This window comes from Polypterus senegalus, chromosome 17 (genome assembly GCF_016835505.1).
Source record: "Polypterus senegalus isolate Bchr_013 chromosome 17, ASM1683550v1, whole genome shotgun sequence".
Classification (NCBI taxonomy): Eukaryota; Metazoa; Chordata; class Cladistia; order Polypteriformes; family Polypteridae; genus Polypterus; species Polypterus senegalus.
In genome coordinates, this window is record NC_053170.1 from 5399714 (window position 1) to 5422696 (window position 22983).

General features: G+C 45.9%; 1 protein-coding gene across 2 annotated transcripts in view; it reads left to right on the forward strand.

Moving 5' to 3' along the window:
* Positions 1–22983, forward strand: part of fam171a2a (family with sequence similarity 171 member A2a) — a 115576-nt gene that overhangs the window by 71941 nt on the left and 20652 nt on the right. For both annotated transcript variants that reach the window (XM_039739171.1, XM_039739172.1), the window contains one exon: positions 10336–10428. In XM_039739171.1, the coding sequence (XP_039595105.1) occupies positions 10336–10428 (93 nt within the window). The remainder of the gene's footprint in view (positions 1–10335; positions 10429–22983) is intronic.

Below are 22983 nucleotides of genomic sequence, written 5' to 3' on the forward strand. Positions count from 1 at the left end.
ATTTCAGAAACCATTAAGAAGGCTAACAGAATGTCAGGTTATATAGCACCTTGACGTGTGGAGTGCAAGTCACAGGAGGTTCTGCTCAAGCTTTATAACACACTGGTGAGGCCTCAACTGGAGTCCTGGGTGCAGTTTTGGTCTCCATAAAGACATAGCAGCAGTAGAAGAAGTCTTGAGAAAAGTGACTTGGCTGATTCAGGGCTACAGGGGATGAGTGAAGAAGAAAGATTAAAAGAGTTGAGCCTTTACAGTTTAAGAAAAAGAAAACAGAATGGAATGAAATGTAAAGTATTACACACAGGAAGTAAAAATATGAGGTTTGAATACACATTGGGAGGTCTAAAAATTGAAAGACCACCTTATGAGAAGGACTTCCGAATCATAGTGAACTTGACATTATCAACTGCCAGACAGTCTGCAGAGGACATTAAGAAGGCTAACAGAATGTCAGGTCATATAGCGCCTTGTGGAGTACAAGTCACAGGAGGTTCTGCTCAAGCTTTATAACACACTGGTGAGGCCTCATCTGGAGTCCTGGGTGCAGTTTGGGTCTCCGTTGAGATGGACCTGGGAGTCCTAGTGGCCTGGTCACTGTCTATGTGTAGGCAGAGGACAGAAGTGATCAAAACATCTTAATATGATGTTAGGTTATATAGTGCCATGATGAGTGGAGTACAAGTCAAGGGAGTTTATTTTTAAGTAAATGCAAAGTATTACATATAGGAGCTAAAAATGTTAGATTTGAATATACAGTGGGAGGTCTGAAAATCGAGAGTCCACCTTATGAGAAGAATTTAGGAGTCGTAGTGGACTGTAAGCTATAAACCAACAGTCAGTGTGCAGAAGCCATTAAGAAGGCTAACAGAATGTCAGGTTATATAGCGCCTTGATGTGTGCAGTTTAAGTCCCAGGAGGTTCTGCTCAAGCTTTATAACACACTGGTGAGGCCACATCTGGAGTCCTGGGTGAAGTTTGGGTCTCTGTGCTACATAAAGGACATAGCAGCACTAGATAAGGTCCAGAGAAGAGCGACTAGGCTCATTCAGAGCTACAGGGGATGAGTTAGGAGGAAAGATTAAAACATCAGAGCCTTTACAGTTTAAGAAAAAGAAGATTAAGAGGAGACCTGACTGAAGTGTTTATAATGATGAAGGGAATTAGTCCGGTGGATCGAGACGATGACTTTAAAATGAGTTCATCAAGAACATGAGGACACAGTTGGAAACTTGTGACGGATAAATTTCGTTCAAACATTAGGAAGTTTTTCTTCACACAGAGAACCACAGACACGTGGAATAAGCGACACAGTTTTGTGGTAGACATTAGGACTTTATGGACCTTCCCAGCATGCCATGTTAGTTCCCAACTGTTCACAGAACTCCGGGGCTGCTGTCATCTAGCGTGTTTGGGGAGCAAAAAACCTCCATCAACATCTTAATTGGCTGTCCATCCACCCTTTCTGGTCCTTCCTTCCAGGTCTGCTCCCTTTCCTGCCCAGGATGCCCGTCCAGCCCATATGGCATCTACAGTGGAAAGTGAAGGGATCTCAGTGCTTTCTGAATTCTCTGTAAGTAGCTATCCCATCTGTTGGGTTGGTGCTCCTCATTTCTCTGGGGCTGGCTGGTATGTTTATACTGGCAGAGCTACTGTCTTCCCTTTATATCAACATCATTTGTCACCATCACCATTCAGTACACAGCGATGTGCCAGTTTTAATGTTAAACCAACTTTGAGCAGTGATGCGCTCAGAATTTATGCTGACACAGAGGGTGATGTGAAATTCCGTCCTGGAATCGTGACTCACTGTTTTGGGAAGTGCAGGATTACGGCGGGTGTGCTGACTCAAGAACAGACCCCAGAGCCAAGGGCAGAGAGTTCAGTTCTGGATCTTTTCAATTCCGTAAATATATGTGCCCCCCATAATGTTTGGAAGAAAGACCCCTTTTTCTTTGATTTCCCTTCTTAAAATTACAAATCATACAGTTCAGGCATTGTGATTAAAGATCACATTGTGGGCTTTCGTTTAAGAGGGATTGTACTGTACTTTGTTAATCTTTGAGGGGAAATTGTCTTTTCATATGAGCTATGGAGGTCAGAGGAGGTCAGTCATTCTACAAAGTAAGGTTAAGGGTCTCGCCCAAGGTCCCAGCAGAGTGGGATTTGAAGTGGCAACATTCTAGATACCAGTGCAGATCCCACTTTCATTAATTACTTCCTACAGTGTTAAATTTTGGATTTAGTCATTTATTTTGAACCATTTTTTGACAGGTGTTACCTTTTCGAGTGTCCCACCGTTAAGACGCCATTGCTGTAGTTGGAGTGTTGGGGCGAGGACCCAAGAGTTAAACAGTGTGACAGGTATAAAGGTCATCCTCAGACGCTGAGCTCTTTTTGAATCGATGACTAGACAGCTGACCAATGAATGAGGTGGAGGGGCAGATCTTCAGTTCAAAACGTCGGTGCCATGTGACTTTAGTTTCCTGTTTAGGGGGGCTGTCTGGATACCCCTTTTGGTCACTGTATATATTGTAAGTGCCTAGGAGGATGGACAGCCATCCTAGACAGGATCGAGGAAGATGTCTTGCCTGGCCAGGAGGCATCAGGTGGATGGACAGGCGTCCCAGACAGATTTTTATTCAGTACCTTTCCTGGCCAGGAAGAAATGGAGGGACTAGGAAGAGCTGTCTCTGGGTGCTATTTAGTCCCCAACTGTGCTAGGTGGCAGCTTCCCTCGGGTGGCGCTCCCATTCATACTCCCGGAGGGCACCCTGGAAAATGTAGTCTTGGTGTGTGTGGGTCCCATCAGAGGGAGCTTTAAGAAGTGCTTCCAGGCTGTAGACATTTGACACTGGAACTACTCCTGGGTCTGGCATAAAAGAAGCCACCCAGCCTCATCCAGGGGAGTTGATTCTGGAGGAAGTGGATAAACGGAGGATTTATTGTGGAAGTCTTTGTTTTGGAGGATTGTGACCTGTATAAGGTGTCCTGTTTAAATAAAGATCACTTTATATTTATGTATATATATATATATATATATACCATATTTAGGCGTGTACCACGTGCACATTTTTTCCCAACAATTAGCATTAGAAAATCAGGTGCGCGTCATATACAAGGAAATGTAATTCTGTAATGTTTACTTCTTCTGCTTGGGCTCGCTCTCTCTCTCTCATTCGCGCACTCTCTCTCTCTCTAAACGCTTCCTATACAATCACAACACATGTCGTACACAGGGCAAAACACACACACACACACACACATGAGACAGACAGACACACACACAGGTGCACGTGAGGCAGACACACACACACACACACACGACAGACACAGAGGTGCGCGCTTAAGAGAGAAACACACACACACGCAGGCCCGCGAGAGAGACACACAGGCGCGCGCGTGCATTGTTGCAATGTTACTTTTCTTGGTTGTTTATTAAATTACGGATTTTTCAAATGTTCATTTTTTTCCCTGTGCTTAAAACTCATTAACAAAAAGTGTTTTTAGCGAGCGGGTCATAAGGCTGTAGCGCAAACTCTTGCAGTGTTAGTTTTCTCTGTTATTCAGTGTTTTTACATTTAGTTTACTATTACGCTGTGCATTCAGTGGTATAATTAACTATATTTGTGTTTAGAAACTTAAAAAAATATATATTTACATACAGTTCATACGGTCTGGAACGGATTCATTGTATTTACATACAATCCTATGGGGGGAAATTACTTCGGTTCACGACCAAATCGGGTTACAAGCAGAGTTTTGGAACGAATTATGGTCGTGAGCCGAGGTTCCACTGTATTACTGTCATACAAAATTACAGGCATTTTACGGAAATACAAACCAGTATTACTGAGAGAGAAAATTAAAGGCACACAATACAGTGACGCATATTACAGCCACATACAAGGTCCCTTGCCATTTAATATAGACTGTTCATACTAATGTTTATGCACTACTGTTCTAGCGCCCGTTATTGTAACGGGCTTAATGTCTAGTATATTCCGTATATAAACTGCTCAACAAATCAAAGGAACCCTTTTTAATGAGAGTATAGCATCAAGTCAGTGACACTTGTGGGCTATTGATCTGGTCAGTGAAGTAGCAGAGGGCTTGTTACTCAATTTCAGCTGCTTTGGTGCACTAGAGGGGCCACAATGAGACGACCCCCAAAACACCTGTAGGTGGCACAGTTTATTTTTCTGGCGCTGTGCCTTGCCTCTCTTGTCCCCTCCCTCTTATCACTGCGCTTTCACCCTTTTAGGTAGGGTCAGCCCCACCCCTTTTCGGTTTTATTGGCCCTCCCAGTCAGTTGCTCAATTTCCAGATAATTCATTGGTTCCCAATACCTGTTTAGATTTTTTTTTTACCGTAATGGTCCAACCCGACAATGTCACCCACCACAAATGACAAGGTGTCTCACACTAATGGGCACCTGATGAGCTCATTTACGATGGGGCTGGCCAAGTTCAGGGACTGCACCATCTTGTTTTCACCCACCTGTCCCATTGTCAGATCAAGTCGGGGAAGCCCCCGATCTCATATTCACTTTTAGCCGTGGTCAGGACTGCTGACAACTCGGTGTAAGTGGAGTTTGGTGGCAGGTGAACAGTCTTCCTTTGGAACTGGATCCATGGCTGGTTCCTCGAACCTGGAAATAGAAACAAACAGAAGTGTTACAGTTCCCTGTTTAAACAAGACCCCCTCATCTGACCAAAAGGTGCACCGATAGCTTGACTCAAAAAGTGACAGAAGGTGCGATCAGACCCTGATGGGGGGTCTTAGAGTTTAGACTGGATATCTTTGGAAGCTGTCCATGGGTGTTTGTCCACCATTCTCACTGTCCATCTGCCCATTCTGGGGTCGATTACCCTCTTTGGTCGTTGGCTACAATCCCATGGACCATGGACATCTTCATAATATTCTGCTCAAATAAATGAAAGGAATCTGAGTATAGCATCAAGTCAATGACACTGGGGGGCTATTGATCTGCTCAGTGAAGTAGCTGAGGGGCTTTTTCATTAGTTTCAGTTGCTTTGGTGCACTAGAGGGGCAACAATGAGACGACCCCCAAAACAGGAATGAATGGTTTAACAAGTGGAGGGAGGCCACTGACATTTTTCCCTCCTCATCTGTTTTGTCGCTCGTTTTGCATTTGGCTATGGTCAGTGTCACTACTGGTAGCATGAGGCCATACCTGGACCCTACAGAGCTGGCACAGGTAGTCCAACTTCTTCAGGATGGCAGGCACATCAATATGTGACATTGCCAGAAGGTTTGTTGTGTCTTCCCAGCACATGGATGAGATTCCAGGAGACAGACAGGCAGTTAATCTAGGAGAGCTGGATAAGGCCTCTCATAGAAGGTCCTTACCCCATCAGCAGGACCGGAGAAACAGGATGAGCACTGGCAGAGCCTACAAAATGACTTCCAGCAGGCAGGCAGGCCACTGGCGTGAACGTCTCTGATCAAACAATCAGAAACAGACTTCATGTGGTTGGCCTGAGGTCCCGGCATCCTCTAGTGGGCCCTGTGGAGCAAATTGGCATTTGCCATAGAATACCAGAATTGCCGCCCTGTGCTTTTCACAGATTACCCAGTCCATATCAGTAGAGATATCTATCAGAATTATTTTTCCCATTAAGAGCTGATGTGTTTTCAAAGTGTTCCTTTATTTTTCTGAGCAGTTATATAATCTTAACCCAGCCGGGATGCCCGTAAAATGGATGGACAGGCGAAGACAGCATGCAGGGAGCATTGTCTTTCCTTGAGTGCTAGATGGCAGTACCCCTCCAGGTTTGTAATGGTACCCCAAATTTCCACAAGGCATCATGGGACATGGACTTCTTCGGCTCAACCCTGTTACGTTCCGCGGGTGCCGCCAGGGGGTGCTGTGAGAACTGGTGACCTCTACTTTGTCAGGCTTCCACCTCACCCAGAAGTGCTTCGGGGTCACATGTACAGGACACAAGAAGTACTCCCAGGTGCTGCATACAAGGAGCTGCCTGCCTCAACTCAGGGAGCCAGAGTCGGGAGGAAGGAGGACAAAGCTTAGAAGGAGGAGTGGAGGCAGTGACCAAGGGAAGGACAGAGAGAGAAGACAAAGTATTTCTGTGTATATATATATGTATATATATATATATATATAGGGGTTTCCACTTTCAACAAATGTATTAAAACAAGTCTTCTGCCAGTCCGACAGCCAGAAAATCCTGCCGACTACGCCAGTTGTGATGGAAACTTGGGCGTCAGCAAGCCCAAACCCTGATACGAACACACAAGCACAGTTCCAGCTTCAAAATAAAGGTCGATTTATTCACCTTTGATCTTCTAATAGTAACAAAAGCACAAAATAATCCAGATTTTCCTCTCCACAGTTCTCACCATCTCACTGCCCTCCTTCTCCTCCTCCAGTCAAGTGTTGCCTCTCTACCTCCCAGCTCCGACTTGCCTGGATTAGGGAGTGCGGTCCCTTTTATACAGACTCGGGAGAACTTCCTGTGACATGGTGATTGCCCGATCAAAGTACTTCCGGGTCACACAGAGGTTCATCACAGTAGGGAGCTTGTCTCCCTGCAGCGCTCTCTCGTGGCACCCCGTGACCCCAGCAGGGCTGCTCTGCCGGACTACATTTCCTGGCATGCTCTGCTGACTTCCCACTGGGCACTGATAACCAGGGCTGCTGCCATCAAGCATGCTGGGGGAATAAAAAACCCCCGGTGATATCTTTTCTTTTTAATGGGCTGTCCGTCCACCCTTTCCGGCCGTTCCTTCCAGGTCTGCTCCCTCTCCTGGCTTGGATGCCCATCCAGCCCATGTGGCATCTACAATATATACTGTACGTATATATGTGTGTGTATATATATATATATATATATATATATATATATATATATATATACAGTGGGATGCAAAAGTCTGGGCAACCTTGTTAATAGTCATTATTTTCCTGTATAAATCGTTGGTTGTTACGATAAAAAATGTCAGTTAAATATATCATATAGGAGACACACACAGTGATATTTGAGAAGTGAAATGAAGTTTATTGGATTTACAGAAAGTGTGCAATAATTGTTCAAACAAAATCAGGCAGGTGCATAAATTTGGGCACCGTTGTCATTTTATTGATTCCAAAACTTTTAGAACTAATTATTGGAACTCCAATTGGCTTGGTAAGCTCAGTGACCCCTGACCTACATACACAGGTGAATCCGAGTATTTAAGGGGGTCAATCGTAAGTTTCCCTCCTCCTTTAATTTTCTCTAAAGAGTAGCAACATGGGGGTCACAAAACAACTCTCAAATGACCTGAAGACAAAGATTGTTCACCATCATGGTTTAGGGAAGGATACAGAAAGCTGTCCCAGAGATTGAAGCTGTCTGTTTCCACAGTTAGGAACATATTGAGGAAATGGAAGACCACAGGCTCAGTTCAAGTTAAGGCTCGAAGTGGCAGACCAAGAAAGATTTGGATAGACAGAAGCGACGAATGGTGAGAACAGTCAGAGTCAACCCACAGAGCAGCACCAAAGACCTACAACATCATCTTGCAGCAGATGGAGTCACTGTGCATCGTTCAACCATTCGCGCACTTTACACAAGGAGATGCTGTATGCGAGAGTGATGCAGAGGAAGCACAAACAGAGCCGCTTGAGGTCTGCTCAAGCACATTTGGACAAGCCAGCTTCATTTTGGAATAAGGTGCTGTGGACTGATGAAACTAAAATGAGTTATTTGGGCATAACAAGGGCGTTATGCATGGAGGAAAAGAACACAGCATTCCAAGAAAAACACCTGCTACCTACAGTAAAATATGGTGGTGGTTCCATCATGCTGTGGGGCTGTGTGGCCAGTGCAGGGACTGGGAATCTTGTCAAAGTTGAGGGACGCATGGATTCCACTCAGTATCAGCAGATTCTGGAGACCAATGTCCAGGAATCAGTGACAAAGCTGAAGCTGCGCCGGGGCTGGATCTTTCAACAAGACAACGACCCGAAACACTGCTCAAAATCCACTAAGGCATTCATGCAGAGGAACAAGTACAACGTTCTGGAATGGCCATCTCAGTCCCCAGACCTGAATAAAATTGAAAATCTGTGGTGTGAGTTAAAGAGAGCTGTCCATGCTTGGAAGCCATCAAACCTGAATGAACTCGAGATGTTTTGTAAAGAGGAATGGTCCAAAATACCTTCAAGCACAATCCAGACTCTCATTGGAACCTACAGGAAGCGTTTAGAGGCTGTAATTTCCGCAAAAGGCGGATCTACTAAATATTGATTTCATTTCTTTTTTGTGGTGCCCAAATTTATGCACCTGCCTGATTTTGTTTGAACAATTATTGCACACTTTCTGTAAATCCAATAAACTTCATTTCACTTCTCAAATATCACTGTGTGTGTCTCCTATATGATATATTTAACTGACATTTTTTATCGTAACAACCAACGATTTATACAGGAAAATAATGACTATTAACAAGGTTGCCCAAACTTTTGCATCCCACTGTGCATATATATATATATATTGCAAAATAAAGACAAAAACACAGTCAAAGGTTTGGGGGGATTTTGAAGATACTGTAACACAAGCAAAGGAATTGACGTTTTTACAGGCAGAGTTCAAATCGGAACTGACAAAAGTGTAAATGATGGCGGTAGATATAGTAGATTTTGCAGAAAGTGATGTCATGAAGACGTTGGATTTAGAATTGGAACTGGAAATGATGTTACTGGGTGGAAAAGAGTTAGAGGGCAGCGCCAACCCCTGGTTTGGACAGTAATTGCATCTATTTCAGCCCATAAACTGTCTCCCTTACATGTGTGTGACGATAGATAGATAGATATGAAAGGCACTATATAATAGATAGGAAAGGCACTTTATAATAGATAGATAGATAGATAGATATGAAAGGCACTATATGATAGATAGATAGATATGAAAGGCACTATATGATAGATAGATAGATGTGAAAGTCGCTATATAATAGATAGATGGACAGATAGATATAAAAGGCACTATATAATGGATAGATAGGAAAGGCACTATATAATAGATAGATGGTGTAACAAGTAGGAGTCCAAGAGATCATAAAGGTTTTGGGCAGCCACCCGTATATTGTTTTTCCCTGCTGCAAAAGGTTGAAATAAGTAGCACGAGGTGCATAGAACAGAGTCCAAAACAGAACTAATCACAATAGACAAAGATGGAGGCTTTAAAGGCCCGTATAGGAAGTGACATCACCAAAAGGGCTGGAATTAGAAGTGATGTCGTCTGGACTGGAAGTGATGTCAGCAAAGGGGCCGGCTCCGGAAGTGATGTCTTCTGAGGTGCCGGAACCTTGAAGGATTTCCCGGGAAAGGTCTGTAGGGAACTGAGAAAGACAGCCAGCGCACTCCGCCGCCCCCGGTCGGATGTTTTATTACAATTACTCCGACCCTTTAGCTGCCTCCTACTTGCACATGTGTGACAATGGATAGACACAGTCCTGATCAAAAGTTTAAGAACACTTGAAGCACAAACAGCCTGTTTCATTTTAATCGTTGTTTTCAATTAATTGAATGCTCAACAAATGTTTTGTCTCACTCCAATTTCTTCTTGTTGCATGTTGAAGCTCTACTTGGAACCTTGTTAAGATCCAACCATGCAAAATATGATTTTTTGCCATTTTTCAAGTGGTCTTAAACTTTTGATCGGAACTGTATGAAAGGCACTATATAAAAGATGGATAGATAGATAGATAGATAGATGTGGTATGTAAGTGTATATACTGTATGTATGTTGCATGTTATGTATGCTTTTTAATTGATTTATTTTTTGTATTTTATCATCAACTACTCTGAGAATACACACAAATACAATTTTCATTGCGCTGTTGAATATTATGGCAATAATCTCATCTCGCCTTGACTGTCTTCTTTAAATCAGATCCAATGTTCAGCGGTGTTTATGCTGTTTGATTCAAGCCATCGCAGTCTTTTCTGTCCCTGAATTGTCCCACCATCTCCTCCTAACGTTTAGGCTCCCACTTCACCCCTGTGGCTCTCCCCTGTCCCTGTCTTGAAATAGCCGCACCTTAAACAGAGTGCCTCATTTAAAACAAGTGGAGCTTTAGTTTTACCCCATCTTTAATTTAATGGGCAGCATCTTTTTAGTTAGAACTTTACAATGAAAACTTTTATGATGCAGACTGTTACATCTCAAGAGAGCTGAATGTCGGTTACTGTTAGCTGCCAGCTGGTGCTGGGCGCCTATGAAGGGGCGTATTGTATGACAGTGTGGTGGACAGACTGGCCGCTGACTGATTCATTTCTCTCCTGTCTTGTCTTTCTCTCTTTTGCAGTGTATGCCTCGGTGAGCCTCTACCTTCTCCCTCAGAGGCCAGCGACTCTAATTCTCTTTGATGATGTTGTTCAAGTTCTCCTGGGCGCTCCTGGTAGGTGACCTCCGAGTGGTGTCTGTTGAGCAGTAACATGAATAATGCTGCATATGTTTTTTAAGCGCGAGTTCAGTTTTAGGCTCATTTAGCTGAAAGAGCCTGTGTGAAGGTGGCGGCATTTGGACTCTACATGGTCTTCTTTACTGCCCAGGTTTCATTTATTCGAATGTCAGTTGTTCCTGTTATCCGAGTGTAGCGTTTACTCCAGTCCTGTGCCTTCCTGCTGACGTGTGACACGTTGCTTCAGTCAGTCCAGACAGCCGTGTCTGAGGGGTCTCATCTTGAAGCCAAGTAATGAAAAAAGACGCGCATGTGATGGCGCCGCCTGCCAGGTATGGGAGCTGGCAGCATTTCTTTCTGGCCTGCGCGCTGCTTTTATTGTCATGGATGTTTTGGGATGGACAAGTGAAAAAAGAACTCGCGTTGCATTACGTTTGATGATTTCCTTCCTTAAGGTTTGCTTCCCAGCTTTCAACTCATCTTTTTTTTTTTTGTTATTTCTGCTTGTTTGCCTTCAACTTCAGTGACGGTTGGTTAACTGACTGTGGCCACGAGGGGACATTCCAAACCCTGGACACAAGTCCACACACAGAGTCCCGGGTTCAAATCCAGCCCTTTTATTTTCAATAACTTCCTTCCTTCAGTGTTGTAGCAGCTCTCCCACACTACAGTACAGCCCCCCGTAATCCCAACAGTCCCTCTCTTTGCATATTCTATTCTCCTTCTGTTCTCCCAGGGGAGTGTGTGAGTGGGGGGCTTTTTTTTAACTCCAGACCCAGGAATACAATACAGTACAATACAATTTATTTTTATATAGCCCAAAATCACACAAGAAGTGCCACAATGAGCTTTAACAGGCCCTGCCTCTTGACAGCCCCCCAGCCTTGACTCTAACAACACGAGGAAAAACTCCCAAAAAAACCCTTGTAGGGAAAAAAATGGAAGAAACCTCGGGAACAGCAGTTCAATGAGAGACCCCTTTGCAGGTAGGTTGGGCGTGCTGTGGGTCATCCTCAATACAATACAATAGCGCGATAGAAATGTTACACGTACGGAGCAGAATTCAATAGCAGATGATATCCCATAATATGATTTGGATTTGTTCAGAGTCCTGGAGACTTCGGCCATCAAGATGTCTCCCCTTATTGGCCATTCAACAGCTGGGCCAGCCAATCCGATGAAAGGACCCCTTCTACCTGTGATCCTCCATCAGAGATGACTTTACCTCAGACGGGTAGAACAACTTGGCAGGTGGGCCGTGGCACCAAGTGCCACATGTGAGTACTGAGAAGAGAAACGGAATAGGTGAGGGTTAGTATCCAATTATGATTATCATGTTACTTATGTTTTAGTGCTAATGACCAACAACAGAGATGCAGTCTGTCCAGTTAATCAGCAGCTCTAGTCAGGGTGTGCTAAAGTGAAGTTGAAAGCTGAGACCGAAGGGGCATCTCTTATAGAAACAGGCAGACCACTCCACAGTATACTTCTGGTCTCTAGATAGATAGATAGATACTTTATTCATCCCAAGGGGAAATTCACATACTCTAACAGCAGCATACTGATAAAAAACAATATTAAATTAAAGAGTAATAACAATGCAGGTATAACAGACAATAACTTTGTGTAATGTTAAAGTTTACCCCCCGGGTGGAATTGAAGAGTCGCATAGTGTGGGGTCTCCTCAGTCTGTCAGTGCAGCAGGATGGTGACAGCAGTCTGTCGCTGAAGCTGCTCCTCTGTCTGGAGATGATCCTGTTCAGTGGATGCAGTGGATTCTCTATGACTGGCAGGAGTCTGCTCAGTGCCCGTCGCTCTGCCACGGATGTCAAACTGTCCAGCTTCGTGCCTACAATAGAGCCTGCCTTCCTCACCAGTTTGTCCCTCTTCTTTATGCTGCCTCCCCAGCGCACCACCACGTAGAAGAGGGTGCTCGCCACAACCGTCTGATAGAACATCTGCAGCATCTTATTGCAGATGTTGAAGGACACCAGCCTTCTAATGAAGTATAGTCGGCTCTGTCCTCTCTTGCACAGAGCATCAGTATTGGCAGTCCAGTCCAGTTTATCATCCAGCTGCACTCCCAGGTATTTATAGGTCTGCACCCTCTGCACAGTCACCTCTGATGATCACAGGGTCCATGAGGGGCCTGGTCCTCCTAAAATCCAACACCAGCTCCTTGGTTTTGCTGGTGTTCAGGTGTAGGTGGTTTGAGTCGCACCATTTAACAAAGTCCTTGATTAGGTTCCAATACTCCTCCTCCTGCCCACTCCTGATGCAGCCCACCATAGCAGTGTCGTCAGCGAACTTTTGCACGTGGCAGGACTCCGAGTTGTATTGGAAGTCCAATGTATGTTGGCTGAACAGGAAAGGAAAACACTCTAGGAAACACTTCTGGGTCTGGCAGGACGACAGTGGTCCTTGTATGGTTACTATCTTCTGACAGCTCACCCTGGTGGCCCCCACAGAACCTGACAAAACTCGCATGCTGGCCTGGGGGCATCCATAATGGGGTTTGCCAGACAGGATGCTGCCACCGAGTGTACAGGAGGACGCTCTGCCCATGGTGCTGTCATTCTCTGTTCCCAAGTCCGGATTGTTAGACCTCCAGCCCCGCTGTATCTGTTGTAACGTTCTTCCATATCCAGGTCCTGTTACGGAAAGGAGATACTGTTATTCCCTCCCTGGCCTTCTGCTATCAAATCCTGTGGGACAGGAAAGGGTGTGGATGTCCACACTAGCTGGGACGTCTGGCCGTCCCTCAAACTGACATATTAACTTCATGCAACATCTGAACTTGACTGAAAATGCTTGGCTTGTTTTTGGTCTGGAAGAAATCCATTTGTTGCCAAATTCTTCTATTGCTTTTATAATTAACATTTTTGTAAAAGATAAATGTCCTCCGTGAATCTTGATGTCCGCAGTCTTGTGCTCCCTCCAGCAGACTCGTACTTCAGTGCCACTTTTTGAAGAGTGACAGGACCTAAATTGAAAGCTCCTTAGGTGCCGGCAGTGTGGTGTAGTGGCTAATGATGGGCGGATGAAGTCTCCTTTTGAAGCTTTCTCCTGATTGTGCCGGAAGAAGATCCGATGCTTCAAAAATAGTGACATCGGGTGGGTTACAGAGGTCGCAGCAGCCATGAGCTCGACACAGCCCAATTCTTTCTCGCTCATTTTACTGTAATCACATAGTTACTGAAACACTAAAAGCCCAAGAACACTGCGTGCGTTCATTTTGATCTTATGATAATCATGTTCTCATTAGTCCTAAAGATGTCATTTGCTGCCATTATGAGTATTGACCTTGTAGCACGGCTCCAGTGCTTACCTGCGCCAAGTCCACTTCAGGTAGTTCACTATCCTTAGAACCACTTGCTGCTGCCGCAGGTGTTGGAATTGAGACGTGGGCAAGCTTTATCAGCGCCCCTGCGGCTGCCACTAAACTGCTCATTTGTATGATGGCATGCCAACTAATACAGCTGGCGACTCAGGAACAAGCTGATGCAGCCTGACAACGGCGTTACTATAGCGATGCAAACAACAAAAATGCATCCAACGGCTGAGACGCTACCGTACATTCATTATAAGTCACCACTGATTCATAATTATGTGACAGCTTTGTCACGTCAGGGTGGTTTTTGCTGTGAGGCAATGTGAATGATTATTATTTTTCCATTAGTACGTTGAAATAAAATTAAAGAATCATAGCAGGATTTAGGGAAAGTACTTGTGGGGCTGGGCACACGTAAGGCAGCAATGCTACCACTGTGCCACCGTGCCACCCTCGACTAAAAAGGTGCATTTCAAATTGCACTGCCTCTTAACGTAATGAAGACAACAAAATGACCACCTGTGAAGTAAAATAGCTTAGCGGGGGGCTCTAAATTCGATTAGAGAGCGTTTAAATATCTAAACTTTAATCCCCTGTTTATAACGTGCTGCAGGATCTCAAGAGTCTTCTGTGGCGGCTCAAGTCGATACGTTTGGTTATCAGATGACCTTCCTTCAATTGTCTTTGATTGGCTTTTATTTTTTAATTTAATTATTGTTTTCTTCTGGAAGAAGTCGCCAAGAAAAGAGAAATATAAGAAACAACAAAAAAAAAAGGCGTATTATTTATTTTTCTCTGATCCTTACTGAAACTTCTTGGTCTGCTCTGTGACTCACAGATCAATAAAATTCATAATAATGGAGCACAGAATCTCCTGGGACACATCAGCACGAGGAGTCTCTCGGCTAAATGTTCTCTCCTTATTAATAATGCACACTGGGAGATCAAATGTAGTGATATAGGAGGACCTGAAATGCACATTTTTAAACTAAGCAGAGAACACTGGCTCTTAGACATTTTACAGTGAATGTTGATTTAGAACAAAGGGGTTCAGTACTCTTTATAACATCAATACACAAAGACGTAAAGAAACGCAAAAACACGCAGACGGACACGCAAACCGATACACAGACGGGCACACAAATGGACACACAGATGGGCACATGGACGGACACAAAAACCGACACACAGATGGGCATACAAACCGACACACGGATGGGCACACAGATGGACACATAGACAGACACACAGACCGAAATACAGATGGACACACAGACGGACACAAAAACCGACACACAGATGGGCACACAGATGGACACATAGACAGACACACAGTCGGACACACAAACCCACACACAGACAGACACACAAACCAACACATAGACAGACACACAGACCAAAATACAGACGGACACATAAACCGACATACAGACGGACACACAAACGGGCACACAGACTGACACATGGACGGACATACAGACGGACACAGTGTCCTCACGTCAACAGAAAGATCCGTGCAGTAGTATTGTTACCTTAAAAATCGCCGTCTAAGAGTGGAGTGTCACCGCCAGCATATTGAACCCAGTGCCACCCATCAGCAAGCCTGGCATTGTGTCAGAACACCAAACGCATCACCATGGGGGGTCAGCCGCATAGCGTGTGGGGAAAAGGGGCTGAGGCCGAGTCTCAGTACTTTAGCAAAACTCACTTTATTCAACTCGAAACAGGAACAGCAGGGTTGTTTATTGTAACAGATCTACTACTCTACTATACACAGACACAGCAAACAGGCAGGCTTTCAGGTCAGCTGCCAAGTTAAAATGTTCCCTGCATCACCCATCAGGCAACTGGCGCTTTGCATGTGGCAGCAGTCAGCTTGTAGTTGTTTCTGTGGGGCTGCGAATCAGCGGTTGCCCCAGCGAAGGACAAGCAACTCTCAATAGACGCGGCAATCACGCTTCTGCGTGTCATCCCGTTGTCGAGGGTCTCCAAAGAGTTCACAAGTCCCAAAATCCATACATATGTTATATATAAACATCTACGTGTGGAAGTGCGTCTGTCTGTCTGGCCCGGAAGTGCAAGGCTAAAGCATGAAGCTCAAAGAAAGCGACTCTGTCGCCAAAGTCAAACTGTCGCCACTTAACACGCAAGTGAGTCGAGTGCATCGGGAAAACGAAACCTCCGAGGAGCTGCTAATTACAACTGATGTGATTGATTGATTGAAGTTCCAGAATCCATGCCAGCTAGTATGTATGTATGTATACAGTGGGTACAGAAAGTATTCAGACCCCCTTCAACTTTTCACTCTTTGTTATATTGCAGCCATTTGCTAAAATCATTTAAATTAATTTTTTCCCTCATTAATGTACACACAGCACCCCATATTGACAGACGAAAAAAATAATTTTTGAAATTTTTGCAGATTTATTAAAAAAGAAAAACTGAAATATCACCTAGTCCTAAGTATTCAGACCCTTTGCTCATCTTGGTCTCATCAGACCAGAGAATTTTATTTCTCACCATCTCAGAGTCATTCAGGTGTCTTTTGAGACCAAGATAGAACTTTTTGGCCTTAATTCTAAGCGGTATGTGTGGAGACAACCAGGCACTGCTCATCACTTGTCCAATACAGTCCCCACAGTGAAGCATGGCGGTGGCAGCATCATGCTGTGGGGGTGTTTTTCAGCTGCAGGGACAGGACGACTGGTTGTAATTGAGGGAAAGATAAATGCGGCCAAGTACAGGGATATCCTGGACAAAAACCTTCTCCAGAGTGCTAAGGACCTCAGACTGGGACCTTCCAACAAGACAATGACCCTAAGCACACAGCTAAAATAACGAAGAAGTGGCTTCACAACAACTCTGTGACTGTTCTTGAATGGCCCAGCCAGAGCCCTGACTTAAACCCAATTGAGCATCTCTGGAGAGACCTAAAAATGGCTGTCCACCAACGTTTACCATCCAACCTGACAGAACTGGAGAGGATCCCCAAGGAGGAATGGCAGAGGATCCCCAAACTTGTTGCATCTTTCCTAAGAAGACTCCTGGCTGTATGAGCTCAAAAGGGGGCTTCTACTAAATACTGAGCAAAGGGTCTGAATACTTAGGACCAGGTGAGATTTCAGTTTTTTTTTTTTTTTAATAAATCTGCAACAATTTCAAAAATTTTTTTTTTGTCTGTCAATATGGGGTGCTGTGTGTACATTAATGAAGGAAAAAATTAATTGAAATGATTTTAGCAAATGGCTGTAATATAACAAAGAGTGAAAAGTTGAAGGGGGTCTGAATACTTTCCGTACCCACTGTATATATATTTATATATGTAAAATCCAACATATGTCTGTATGTCTGTCCGCTTTGCACCTACTTAACGGATTTAGATCTTTTTTTTTTCTAGAATTTGCTTGAACATTCCGGTTGATTTTGCGACTTCTCTCATTGCCGTAAGAATGAAAGTTCGGTTGTGTTAACGATTTATTCACGCAAATCTGAGAGAGAGGCTGCGGGCCGAAGGGATGGAGAGGCGGGACCTCAGGAGTGGCGAACTGCGCAGGCCCCTCCTCACTCACGCGCCAGCCACCATTCGAGTTGCTGCACCTCTCGCCACATGTCTTCGCTTAGCTAGCGATGCCTGTTTGTTTAGCGGACATTATCATCTAGAGATTGTTAAGGAGTAACGTTGGACATTTTTGAGAGAGAGAGAGAGAGATCAGAGCTCTGTGCGTTGTAGAGGGAAGCTGCTGATTGGCAGAGATGTCACGGCCACGCGGAGGACGTTCTCCTGTCAGAGCTGAACACCATCAGATACAGTGTCAGTGTTTGATGTCAGAGTGTACCCACCTTCCGCTTGGTCAGAGATACCTTGACAACTTTATACATTTTTGACAACGAGATCACAGCTACATTCTTACCCTGATAGTAAAACCAAAAATACTGTATACGAAGAGGGCCTTGAATATGAAAGCTATCAATATCAATTCTTCTCAATACAAATTTTTAAAATTTTTTATTTATTGATTTTAAAGTTTGTCCTGTTTCACTACCGGAGCCTTGGGGGGGACAGCTGGTGTATGGTATCTCACAAAAGTGAGTACACCCCTAAGTGAAAAATGTCCAAATTGTGCCCAAAGTGTCACTATTTTGTGTGGCCACCATTATTTTCCAGCACTGCCTTCACTCTCTTGGGCGTGGAGTTCACTAGAACTTCACAGGTTGCCACTGGAATCCTCTTCCACTCCTCCATGACGACATCACGGAGCTGGTAGATGTTAGAGACTTTGCGCTCCTCCACCTTCCCCACAGATGCTCAATAGGGTTTAGGTCTGGAGACAATGCTTGGCCAGTCCAGCACCTTTACCCTCAGGTGTGTTTGGGGTCGTTATTATGTTGGCATACTGCCCTGCGGCCCAGCGAGGGGATCACAGTATGGTATGTCACAGTACATGTTGGCATTCATAGTTCCCTCAATGAACTGTAGCTCCCCAGTGCTGGCAGCACTCATGCAGCCCCAAACCGTGATACTCTCACCACCATGCTTGACTGTAGGCAAGACACACTTGTCTCTGTACTCCTCACCTGGTGGCCGCCACACACGCTTGACACCATCTGAACCAAATAAGTTGATCTTGGTCTCATCAGTCCCAGTAATCCATGTCCTTAGTCTGCTTGTCTTTCTTGTGCATCATCTTTAGAAGAGGCTTCCTTCTGGGACGACAGCCATACGGACCAATTTGATGCCGTGTGCGGCGGGCGTATGGTCTGAGCACTGCCAGGCTGACCCTCCACCCCTTTAACCTCTGCAGCAATGCTGGCAGCACTCATGCGTCTATTTTCAAAAGACAACCTCTGGATATGACGCTGAGCACGGGCACCATGGCGAGGCCTGTTCTGAGTGGAGCCTGTCCTGTTTAACCTGTCACTGTATGGTCTTGGCCACCGTACTGCAGCTCAGTTTCAGGGTGTTGGCCATCTTCTTCTAGCCAAGGCCATCTTTATGGAGAGCAACAATTCATTTTTTCAGATCCTCAGAGAGTTCTTTGGCATGAGGTGCCATGTTGAACTTACAGTGACCAGTATGAGAGAGAGAGTGTGAGAGTGATAACACCAAATTTAACACACCTGAGACCTTGTGACACCAACGAGTCACATGACACCGGGGAGGGAGAATGGCTAATTGGGCACAGTTTGGACATTTGTCACTTAGGGGTGGACTCACTTTTGTTGCCAGGGGTTTAGACATTAATGGCTGTGTGTTGAGTTATTTGGAGGGTACAGCAAATTTATACGGTTATACAAGTGGTACACGGACTACGTTACATTGTGTCAAAGTGTCATAGCTTCAGTGTTGTCCCATGAAAAGATAGAATAAAATATTTACATAAATGTGACGGGTGTACTTAGTATTGCGAGATACTGTATATATTGTGGCAGGAGGCTGGGGGCCAGACCCAGCCGGGATGCCTCGGAAGGACCGGGAGGCGGTCTATATGTCCCCCGGGCCACAATGGGGGCAACCGGCGTGAATAGTGAGGGGACCACGGGAATAGAGCGAGGAGGCTCAAACCCATTGGGGCCCGTAGCCACTGCCAGGGGGCACCCCGAGCGTTCTGGAGCCCGGGAAATCTTTGCTTCCGCCACACCTGGAAGTGCTGTCGGAAGGACATCAACGAGCACCTGGAGCACATCCGGGTGTTAATAAAAGGGGCCGCCTCCCTACAGTCGGGGAGTGAGAGTTGGGTGCTGGAGTAGGACGAAGTTCCAGCGACGGAGAGAAGGAAGGCAGCCCACGGACGTTTAAAGGCCTGTAATTTGGGGTGACTGGTTCGGGAGCACTGTGGACTGTGTTGGGGTAATTTGTAATAAACGCGTGTGTTTTATAACCCTGGCTGGCACTCACGATATATATATTGTGAAATATCAGCCCGGCTACAGATAGACACAGGACACCAAAACACACACACACACGTTTGTTCTGTTCTTTTTTCAGCCACAATACACACAGTGCACAAACCCCAATAAAGCTCAGCCCCTTTTCTTCTTCTCTTTCTCTCTCTCTCTCTCTCTCTCTCTCTCTTCTTTCTCCTTGGCTGCCATCACTCTTTTCCTCACAAGCTCCGCCCTCTTCCACCTGACTTTGGCCCCCGAATGGAGTGAGGTGGCCTCTTTTATACTGCACCCGGAAGTACTCCAGGTGCTCCCCGATCAACTTCTGGTATCTGGTGTGGCGGAAGTGCTACATGGGAATCCAGCTCCTCTTCCGGCAGCACTTCTGGGTGTGGTGGAAGTGCTGCATGCCAAGGATGTGGAGCTGTCCACAGTAGGGTTGCGCCTCTAAGCTCCAAGCCTGTGGCCCCGATGCAACCCAGGGGACTGCCCTCTTGTGTCCCATGGGAGGTACTGCTGTTGACATGTCCTCTCCCCAGGTCCTCTCCTCAGAAGGGTCGTCCAAACCGGACAAGGACCCTGGTCGTCTATCACAATATGTGTGTAAAAGTATAATATGAGGAAATGAGAAGTTCCAATTTGACATAATTAACGTACAGATCCCGGGTCACACCTGATAAAGTGTTGCATTGTCAGCGGTGATTGGCATGCATGCAAAGTTTGAAGGAAATCGGTTCAGTAAAAGTGGGTAAAAAATGAATTGCAAAATTTGAGGCAGACGAACAGAGAGGTCAAGTTGAATGAAATCATGAAATAATAAACATCAAAATGTCGTAAACCAATGAGTCCATACTGAGCCCCCCAGGCCTTATGTTGTTGTTGTTTTGTGTGCGTATCACCCAGTAGTTGGTACACAGACAGGCAGACATTGTGTTAAGCACCGCCACACATTTATTTACAAGTGCCACACAACCCCAAAGTACCCAAAAGTCCACCCCTTTCTCACACTATGCCTCTTTCTCTTCAGGCTGCCTCCTCGCCTCCTCCAAGTCCTCGTCTCTCGACCTCCCGACTCCAGCCAATGAACGGAGGGAGGCGGCCCCTTTTATAATCCAGGTGCCTCCTGACAATCTTCTACCGGCACTCCCCAGTGTGGCGGAAGTGCCGGCTGCACACCTGGAAGCACTCCGGGTGTCCCCGATCCTCTTCCCCCCAGCACTTCCGGGTGTGGTGGAAGTGCTGAGGTCCAGGGCTCCATAGGCATTGGGGTGCCCCCTGGCGGTGACCATGGGCCCCTACAGGGCTGAGCTTCAAAGCTCTGTATCCGTGGTCCCCATAGCCACTAGGGTGGGTTGCCCCCACGTGGTCTGGGGGAGGCGTAAGTCCTCCTGGGCTGGGTCGCCCGCCCCCCCCCAGCCACCTGTGCCAATGTATAAAGCGCCTTTCTCACTAGTCACAGCTCTCTCCACACAGGTAGGACCTGGGAAGCGATCCCATAGCCTCCTTACTGCTAAGCCACTGTGCTCCTTAAAATCCCACCTAAGCACAGCACTGAATGGTTGACGGCCGACTCTGAAGCCATTTCAGCAAACATTGGCGTATTTTTCATCAGCCGGCCGTCCGTGTTGCGCTCCATTCAGAATTCTCTTACTCGGCCTGTTCCCGCACTTCTCTGGCAGGCCAGGCGCGCCATCACGATCTCCTTTTATATCTCGCTGATCCCCTGGAATGAGCTCTGTCCTCCCCCAGGAGATTTGGAACAGCTGGACCAAATGCCTTCATTTCTCCTTTCGTCCCAGACACGCAGGGTGGGGTCCTGGACTCTGCCAGCCGAGAAGGGGCACATTTGTGGCATTCCTGGGCCCCGTCACATGCCGTCTTAGTGTTTGCTCTCAGGATTTATACGCCGAGTACAACTGAGTGCAAATTAATCTGCGATAAATCTGAAGAGAGCAGACAGACAGGCCACACAGCTGCAGCCGCGGAGGAGCCTTGATGGCCATAAAATGAAGTCTCAGAATTAGAGGGCCGTGATGTGCCACATTAGGTTTGACAGTCTCTTATCGTCAAGGCGTCCTCACTGATCCCCTGCTTACTGGTCCGGTGCTCAGTCCTGTCTCCTTGTTCTTCTTATTCTCATTCTAATCTGTGGAGGGAATAATATTAATGAGGATTCTGAAACATGGACACATTGGTTGGTCCTCTTCCAGATGATTGCTACGTGCCCCCTGTAAAAAGTGACAAAGTGAAAAGCCATTGTCCCCTGCGTGCCTTTGAGATGTCACCAAGTAAAGCAAACCAGGTGTGACAAGAGATTGAGTGTTGCTTCTTCTACACAGATCTTCGAAACACGGCCTGTTGAGACCCCTAGAAAAGATCACAAGTAACTGGAGTGGAGTGGGTTTTCAAACTTGCTGTGGGTGTGACGAGGATGGACGGGATGAGGAACGAGGCACAGGTTGGACGCTTAGGAGACAAAGTCAGAGAGTGGAGATGGCGTTAGTTTGGACCTGTGCAGAGTTAAAGATGCTGTGTATATTGGGTGAAGGGTGCTAAGGATAGAGCTTCCAGGAAAGAGGAGAAGAGGAAGGCCTAAGAGAAGGTTTATAGATGTGGTGAGAGAGGACATGCAGGTGATGGAGGTGGCAGAGCAGGATGACGAGGACAGAAAGATATGGAACAAGATGATCCGGTGAGGCAACCCCTAATGGGATCAGCCGATAGAAGAAGAAGAATTTAGATCCAAATCGTACTCAGTAGTTTGTATGCCCAATGCCTGACAATGTCCTAATGAAACGACAGATGGTGTCCTGGGGGATCTCCTCCCAGATCTGGACCAGGGCATCACTGAGCTCCTGGACAGTCTGAGGTGTCGGATGGACTGAAACATAATGTCCCACCCAGAGATGTCCTATTGGATTGAGGTCAGGCGAGTCAGAGTGGGGGCCAATCAATGGTATCAATTCCTTCATCCTCTCACCACATGAGGCCGGGCATTGTCGTGTCACCAGGAGGAACCAGCATAAAGTCTGACAATGGGTCCAGGGATTTCATCCCGATACCTAATGGCAGTCAAGATGCCCACCGTTGTCTAGCCTGTAGATACGTCTCCCCAGACCATCACTGACCCACCAACAAACCGGTCTTGCTGAACGATGTTACAGGCAGTATAACGTTCTCCACAGCTTCTCCAGACACTTTCACGTCTGTCACATGTGGGTTAACCTGCTCTCATCTGTGAAAAGCACAGGGCACCAGTGGTGGACCTGCCAATTCTGGTATTCTATGGCAAGTGCCAATCGAGCTCCATGGTGCCCAGTAGAGGACGTTGGGCCCTC